This window comes from Clupea harengus, chromosome 6, assembly GCF_900700415.2.
Source record: "Clupea harengus chromosome 6, Ch_v2.0.2, whole genome shotgun sequence".
Taxonomy (NCBI): Eukaryota; Metazoa; Chordata; class Actinopteri; order Clupeiformes; family Clupeidae; genus Clupea; species Clupea harengus.
In genome coordinates, this window is record NC_045157.1 from 9,438,855 (window position 1) to 9,447,724 (window position 8,870).

Below are 8,870 nucleotides of genomic sequence, written 5' to 3' on the forward strand. Positions count from 1 at the left end.
CACACACACACACACACACGCACACACACACACGCGCACACACACACACAAAGTCACTCTTCAATGTCTGATCAAAGAAAGCCAGGACAATAAGGCAATCAATCACAGAAGCTACGCCCCAAAAGAAAGGCCCCAGCATCCCACTGAAAACACAGAGAAAGAGTGGGAATCGAACAGTGCGTTTAAGAAAGAAAGAAAAAATAATAAAAAGCAAATCACATCTCACTCAAATGTAAACTAGCCCAGGGAGGGAATGCATGGGTACAAAGATCAAACTGGAAGCAAAACAAACCAAAAGAAAACACAGAAATCAACTTGATTCACAGACAACGTGGGTTAGTCTGCATACATGTTCTGATCACATGTCACCTGATTCACTTCAAAGCCAAAAAAAAAAACGTTTCCTACCAATCAGGTTACTTTTTTCGGTGGAAAAATATCATTCAAACCATTTAGCAAACCTTCTGGAAGATTCTTAGCATCTCCTTGGTGTTTTCCTCCAGCTCACTGTAACAAACAAAGACAAACCGCTGTTTGTGTATCTCTTGGAGTCTTTTAAAAAATTCACATTGTTGTCCTGGCCGGAGCGGGGCGGGGCCCAGAGTCTGTGTGCCTCAGTAGAACCTCAGTAGAACCGCTTGTTCCTCTCCTGCCGTTTCTGGAAGACCACGGCGCCCACCACGGCACACACCACGATGCCCAACAGGGCACACAGCAGCAGCAGGAACACCTTCCATCCCGTCAGAGGAGTGCCGCGGAAGTTACCCGTCGGGTCGTCAATGTTGTCTGGGGAGGAAGAGGAGGGGCAACTTGGTGATTGTGGCAGTAATCGTTTCACGTCAGCAGTCATATAAAGATGCAATCCGTGATTCTGTTCCAAATGCTTTTGATATCTGAGCACAACAGCCACCCAAATTACATCCCTACTATACCTTTGGTACTCCTGAAGCAAGATGCAACATGCACTTTCACATTTATAGAGCTACGACTGTGTATGGACACCTGAGTGTGTTTGAGTGCACACACAGAACGGACAGCTAGAAGTCGGTGGGGAGCAATTACCTGAATTTGACCCAAAAATGTATTGTATTAGAATTGCGGACTGCACCTTTAAGAAAGCCTTTGTTATTACCCAAAGTGGTTTTATACTGTGTGATATTTTTCTGTGGATTTGATTGCAACCTACAAACTACACCTGACTGACATTCAAGGAACCTGGCAGAATAGGCAACAGCCAATGACTGTGTGTGTGTGTGTGTGTGTGTGTCTACACACATGTACACTTTATATAGAGAGTTTCTATTTACAATCTCTATTTACAGTCGCTGGCAACAGCCAAGCATTTCCTGATCCTTAAGTTACAGCACCAGCCCTTTTTCCTTTCCCACAATTCAGAAATGCTGCGTTCACTTTAGCTATTTTTCTCCATCTATGACTGCATTATCACAGTGTAGCTTCCTTCATTCAGAAATGCTGCGTTCACTTTAGCTATTTCCCCCCATCTATGACTGCATTATCACAGTGAAGCTTGTGGGCTGTTTCATAATAGCACAGGTTCTTGTCACCTAGCCAGCCATCTTCCAATGTCATCCAGGCAATAGTTAAAATGCTGCATTATGCTTGACTTAATTGTATTTATATATACTTATTTTTGTGGATAATCACCTTTCGGGGATTTGAGTAGGCTGACACTAGGCTCGATCTTCGTCCAGTCCAGATTCTCCTCCTCTTCTGTGTGCTCCACCATCAGCTGGTACATCTTCATCGAGATGATGTCATGATTATCTGCCAATGAGAGAAGGCCGAGAGGGTTACTGAGGGAACACCAGAGCAAAAAGCCAAAAGAACATTTACTTAGTGGATATCCATCTGAAATGGACGCCGGACGTCCGGCTTTTGCAGGAGGTACTGAATTAATAAAAGTTGTTCATATGGAAACATGACATTACATGATCAGCACTGACTGTAGAATTAGTCAACTAAGTCAACAATAACCGCGCCACTGTCATGCCGGTGTTGAGTCTGTCACCGCCATTGCCATCACAGCTTTTCCCCCTTATCTGAGAGTGCTGCAACCCTCATGTAGCGTGTGGCTTGGTCTGTGGCCTTGACTTTTTCTAATCAGTTTTGAAAAGGATCACGTCCGACGAATTTTTTTTACTTTTTTAGTTTTTAATCTCTCCACACGAGGAGGAGAAAACGATTCTGAGACGGCCAGACCTCTGCATTGCGCATACACACAACATTGAGCAAGCACATCATGTCACTGTAACCTTCTGGTTGACTGACCAATCAAATCAATCGAGAGGACTGACACTGAGGAAAAGCAGTTTGCTGCTTGCGAGTCTAGCGTTGTAAACTTGAGACAACTGCAACCGTTAACAAATAAGGTTAAGGAGACAAGACAGACCAGCCATGCAGAAACAGTCATTAGGCTTATTTTTTAACTCATTAAACAAATAATGTCAACTGAATGAATAATTAAACACAGGAGGGTTTGGTTGAGGTATTACAGAAAACTGCAGAGTGGCATTCTTTGATGGGTATTTGATAGGGGGGGTCAGAGAATATCGATACACTTGAGTATCGCAATATCATGTTTTGTGCTACTGTGCAAGATGAACACGGCGCTAGTATGATATGTATTTGTATGTATTGAGGATGATATGAATTTAAACCTTAGTATTTGAGGATACTATGTATTTAAACCCTAGTATTTGAGGATGCTATGTATTTAAACCCTAGTATTTGAGGATGCGTTGTATTTAAGCCCTAGTATTTGAGGATGCTGTGTATTTAAACCCTAGTATTTGAGGATGCTGTGTATTTAAGCCCTAGTATTTGAGGATGCTGTGTATTTAAGCCCTAGTATTTGAGGATGCTGTGTATTTAAACCCTAGTATTTGAGGATGCTGTGTATTTAAGCCCTAGTATTTGAGGATGGTGTTTTGGTGTCCGTACCAGAGAGATCTCCTGTGGCTGCTGAGGCTCCGAAGTAATACCCTGTAGGCAGACGCACCCCTCCAATGTCAATGCACTCCTTCCACTCGTTCTTGTCGTCAACATCCACCATCACCTGTCAAAACAACAGTGGGACGCAATCCATTAACTGGGTCAGAATCCATTAACTGGGTCAGAATCCATTAACTGGGCCAGAGTCCATTAACTGGGCCAGAGTCCATTAACCGGGCCAGAATCCATTAACCGGGCCAGAATCCATTCATCCACACATTCCTCTTCAATCTCAGCTGTAATATCCTAAACCAGAATGAAGAGCCGCTCAGAGATCAGATTATTCACAAAGCCACACGCAGAGGAGAACAGGAGCCATCAGGACCACACATAATATTAGATTATTCTTAATAAAAAAAAGGGCACCAATGCACCGATTTCTTCAGGCCATTTCTAAGGGGGTTTTATTTTCTTATATTATCTTGACTCAAATGGGTGAACTGTTTTTTTTTGCTTCCATCTGGAAAATGAGTGTCAAAGATAATTGTGTTTGTATCCCCCCCATTTCCTGCTGTGAAGTGCACTGTGTTGCCTCTTGGTATGAAATGTGCTATATAAATAAAGTTTGATTTGATTTGGTTTATCTTTTCCTGAACTGTCCTCTTGTATTGCCAAGTTGTGTGGCCAAGCTGTATGAAAGCAGTTATGGAGCCCTCCGTTCTTTCTAAGATCATATCATAATGTTTTTGTTGTGTGAAGAACATATGATGTAGATAGCAAGTGTCCATAAGAAGGGACTTTAAACAAGATCTTTTGAGATTCTTTAACAGGGCTCCAGCAAAGGCCTGTAGAGCCACACACAGCAATCGCCTTTTCTGTCCATCTATATATTTTCTACGACATTTGAAATGTGACTACTGCTGCACTGATATGAATCAGTCACTGGTTGTATTCCACACAGATGTGTCGTACCGTCAGCCTTCCTCTGGAGTAGCGGATGGCCAGATAGGTGTCATGGTCCTTGTTGCGGATTTCGGCAGAGCATCCTCCCAGCTCTGAGGATCGGCCATCTTTGCCGTGGTCGTAAGGCACCGTGCCGTTGCTCACCATGGCAGAAATGAAAGGAAACGAACGCTGAAGAGGAGGAGGAGGAGGAGGAGGAGGAGTAAGAGTTAGAGCAGGGGCTGCACAGCTCCCAGAGAATCTCCCGTGTACGTCGCTAAATGACTAAATGTAAATGACTAAATGTAAAATGGTCAAGGGATTCAAGCCAGTCCAACATCACATCAAAGGTGCCCATCACCAGAGTCCCATCACAGGCACTTTTGCCCACAAACATTACAGCTTTCTTGAAGTTGGTAACTAAACCACGTTGGCTATTTCACCACAGCGTATCTTCAGATACTGAGACCATGCAGTGAGGAGGGTCAGAGTTGGACATACTACAGTGCCCAGTGCAGATTTGGCTACTTGGTGTAGGGACTGCAGGTCTGGTAGGAGTACGTTGGTTGGTATAGGGACTGCAAATAAGGGACTCATGTCACTTATTAACATTTAATAGACACAGAGGATGGACCAGGCTGAAACAAACTGTACATAAACTGGATCATTGAGTGATGGGATTCAATAAAGTGTGATTTGACCAGGAAGAATCCATTACTAGCTTAGATGATCCCTCCTGGTCACATACACACCAACCAAATTAACTCAGCACGTAAGCACATGAAACAAGAAAAGCAGCACTGTGATACACAATGAGCATATTTCATATATGGCCCCATCACACAAGTAGGCTACACTTGGTTTTAACCAAAACCACTCAACCAAAATATTTGACATCAGATCTACCCCCAAACAATGCATGTGAGAATATATATATATTTCACATGCATTGTTTGGGGGTAGATCTGATGTCAAATATTTTGGTTGAGTGTATATACAGTACCAGTCAAAAGTTTGGACACACCTTCTCATTATTTGAGAAGATTTTTCTTTGATTTTATTATTTTCTACATGGTTGATAAAACTTTTTTAGTTTAGTACATCATTCCATATGTGTTCTTTCGTAGTTTAAATGTCTTCAGTATAAATCTGCAATGTAGAAAATAATAAAAGTAAAGAAAACACTTGTCAAAAAATGAGAAGGTGTGTCCAAACTTTTGACTGGTACTGTATATAAATATAAATATATCTCCACACTGCATCTAGACATGGGAGAGGCCTAATTAACAGGAGCACTTCGCTGCCTTAGCATCAGTGATGCAAACCCATCACAAGCTTGTGTTGTAGTATATCTTTTAAATATGAGAGATGCCATATTCATACAAACATCTGGAATTTTTGTCTCTGGTGTAAATGGGGCTTTCAACAAAAGGAGCTCAGTTTGATCATCAAAGTCGATTTTACATGACACAAGATGTGAAGCAGACACAAGCGCATAGGCATAAAAAATAATAATGGATCAGAAAATGAACAATATTTTAACTGGTTAAATTTCAAGACAATTCCTCATTGTAATACAATGAATGTGTCAAATGAATATACTGATAACAAAAAACAAAAAATCCATGGCTTGAGAGAAGCCTTGTTTCAAAACGAATGCAGATGCGACAGACATCACAAAATACGACAGCGACCAATAACATTTATCTGTTCATCGACTCACGTCAGAAGTCTCATCATTAGGGTAGGTATCTATAACTACGGCCAACCCGTGGAAGGTGGCTATGCTGCCGTACACAGGCCCTGCAGAAAGAGAGTCCGCAGTGAGTCCAGACGCATACACACACTTACATCCACACTTACATCCATGCCGTGTAGGTCATTGCGGAAGGTATCCACAAAAATTGCCAAGCCGACAAAATGATCCTGATTTCCAAAGGTTGGACCTAAACAAAGAGTTAAGGGGAAGGGGGGTGTAAACATAAGTTAAGGATTAAAGAAAGACAAATCCTGAGTAGTATGAAGGCTGTCATCAGCATCCAAGCAAAATGTGACACACGCATTCAAAGACAAGACACTTCTTGTGTACGTCACACAATGTGTTTAAAAAAACGGAATGATGTGACAGCAAAGATTACCAGGGTGCAACCTCTCCTTGGTATACCATATACCAATTCCATCTCCGTGAAGATTCTTCTTCCCCGACCCATGGACTTTGAATTGCACGTGCATCTCCCAGTCCTTCAGGAAGCAGGGCTTTGTACAAAATGAGTTTGAGTTGTTGGTGATGTCTGCACTGTGTATTGCAAGTATAGCATTTCAATTGCAGCCAATTAACAGAAATGAACATGTACATTCAAACATAAAGAAAATAACCATACCACGGTGTTCCAGATGGAGCCTTCCTTGCTGCGATCATCGGGAGTAAGGCGCACATACTGACTGGTCACTAGGGTGCTTCCCGAGAAGTCCCACTGGCTGGATGGGCTCGTCCCGACTCCTGCGTAACAGAGTTACAAAGCATCATGTGACACCGACCGAGTTCGGTTTACCAGACAACCAGTTCAGTTTGTTAGACAACTGCACACAGCTAGCTGGTGTGACGAGGGACGTGGCATCCAGCTACTGTTACCGTTTGCCAGAGTCTAAGATCATTAACATGCAAAACAAGGTTAACATTTCTTTCAGAATCCGTTTTAATGTAAGCTGATAACGTAAAACAACCTTCGTAACTTCGTACCTTATCATTTTTAACACGAAAGGTAAACAGTGTTCGCCATCAACTCTCTGCTACTAACTGTTAACTCAAATAGGCAACAATAGCCTGTCATGATGCATAATAACTATGGATGCTAGGAGACGTCATCCACACAAAAAGTGTGCAGCATGGACTCGATGCAAATGTAGAAACAAAACTGAAAAATATCTTCACGCCAAACAAGCAAAAAAAGACACCATATAGCCTGCTAATTGCATCTTCCGTTCAAACTTGTTCTGCAACTTCTGCCTTGTTTGCTAGTCTGCTAACGGGAGGATTAGTTGCAAGATGACTGATATTAAGGACTGATATGAATGCATTCAGCAAAAGACATCAGCCAAGACACCAGACTAATCAATTGTGTTACTTTTAATCAGCTGACGTGGTGTTATCGGCTGGCTGGGCTGTCAAAAACCCTAATGTTAGCAATGACAAATACTACATTAGTTAGCTGACAAGCTAACTGACACTTACCCTGATAAGGTTTCACAAGTGAATGTTCCCGTTTAAGATGTTCAGTATTACCGTCTGTGATATCTGAACGGACTGTTGCAAATTGAAGTAGCCAAAATAGACAAACTGTCCTAAAAAAACAGCGAAAGGCCATCCTGTTGTTAATTCCTTTTCTGTAGATGTTCATGGGCGTTATTTCGCTTCTGCCCGCCGCCATATTTGAGAAATTGTGTTTGATATTCTTCTTCCGACTTCAATTGGAGGAAAAAATAGTTCCGATCAAAACTAGAGAACATTACAAATAGACAATGCTTATTTAGTAATATTACAAGACATTTTAAATATATATATCTGAATCAAATTATACATTCTTTTAAATGGTGTACGACACACCGGTATACAACTTACAACACTATATTACCCTTGAGTATTAGTTTCAACACGGAAAGGGTTTAGGAGCGGTCGAATTCTCGACCGCCAATCAAAAATAAGCACATAGGTGAATAAAGTTTTTTTTTCTTTCCTTCTGGGAGGCTTCCAGGTCTGAAACATGAAACAACGTCTCTCTCTCTCTCACACACACTCACTTCCATCCCAATACAAGAGAAGGGGCTAAGAGTCTGAGAGTGTGATGTATTAACCACACACGGACAGGCAAAGGCGATTCCCTCTCGGCGTTGATGCTCATACACAACAGTGTCAGGGAAGGCAGACAAATCCTAGTCTTTCTTTCTGTCTTTCCAGGCATATTTATGTAAATGGCGCTTCGTTTCAGTAGAAGCTCTCTTTAAACCTTTTCCACTCATGATTTGCTGAGGAGAGTTAGCTTAAAAAAATGAATCCAGAGGACAGTGTCTGATGAAGCTAAAACTATTTTTTTATCCTAGTTTACGCTGAAAATAACTATTAATAAACAACTGATATTATATGGGACAAAAGTAGAAGTGCACTTTAAAACTTTTTAAAGTCAAAATGGAAGACAATGGGATTATTTTCATCACTAGGCCTAAAACACTATAGTTTCAGGGTGCTACTAGTCATTTGTTTTCTGCTTTGTTATAATATTTGTGGAATTAACAACTTTATTTGAAATATGCAGACATTGGGGTGGAACATATTTTCAGTCTTTCCATGTAAAAAAAATCATGAAAACATGAATTAATTGGCTGTTTTATTGTTCTAACATTTATTCTTCCTGAGAACAGAAGGAGGCCAAATCTGCAGAATAATAATGGTAGACAGGATGACTGAGAGACTAGGGCAGCAGTCAGATTTTGTTGTGACTTAAAGTCTTATTATCTTACTGATTCTTCCTGAACACCTCAACAAATATATATAGTTTGTACTATACATCTTCTCTGACAGCTCCATGCACTTTACTTCAAGGAGGATGGTAGTGGACCTGCCCTACTGCAGTCACAGGCTGTAGGCTAGATACTACTAAATGGAGCGCCTCTCACTATTACTTTCAGGGAGACTTATTGGTGGAGAAAAGCACAGATTTATCTAAGATCATAAAAATATCAGAGGTCATTACAGTCTTTTTCCATTCATCCATTCAGATGCCTGGGATTCCACATGAGTCATAGAGTCCACCAGACGATGCAGGACCAAAGGGACACATGATGTGTGCCGGTATGGGCTTCAGATCACCCTCTTAGAGTGCATTAGCCGGCAACAGATACTCGTATTTTCATCACTCTCTGGGTAATTTATCCTCTGGCCTAAAAATATGTTTTATAGATGTGTCTTTATATGTATTTCA

General features: G+C 41.3%; 1 protein-coding gene across 3 annotated transcripts; it reads right to left on the bottom strand.

Annotated features, from left to right (window-relative positions):
* On the bottom strand, nucleotides 1-7,348 carry lman2 (lectin, mannose-binding 2). Of its 3 annotated transcripts, none has more exons than XM_031568935.2 (8): nucleotides 7,127-7,348; nucleotides 6,276-6,394; nucleotides 6,033-6,150; nucleotides 5,618-5,697; nucleotides 3,925-4,086; nucleotides 2,962-3,076; nucleotides 1,666-1,785; nucleotides 1-786 (listed from the first exon to the last, which is right to left on the bottom strand). In XM_031568935.2, the coding sequence occupies exons 1-8, from the start codon at nucleotides 7,320-7,322 to the stop codon at nucleotides 626-628; spliced, it is 1,071 nt and encodes a 356-aa protein (XP_031424795.1). In that variant the 5' UTR covers nucleotides 7,323-7,348; the 3' UTR covers nucleotides 1-625. The 3 variants fall into 3 exon arrangements, with proteins under 3 accessions (XP_031424795.1, XP_012689748.2, XP_031424794.1); XM_012834294.3 differs by lacking the exon at nucleotides 5,618-5,697 and adding an exon at nucleotides 5,758-5,840 and having other exon boundaries at nucleotides 2-786; XM_031568934.2 differs by lacking the exon at nucleotides 5,618-5,697 and adding an exon at nucleotides 5,746-5,840 and having other exon boundaries at nucleotides 2-786.
* Nucleotides 7,349-8,870: the final 1,522 nt, after the last annotated feature.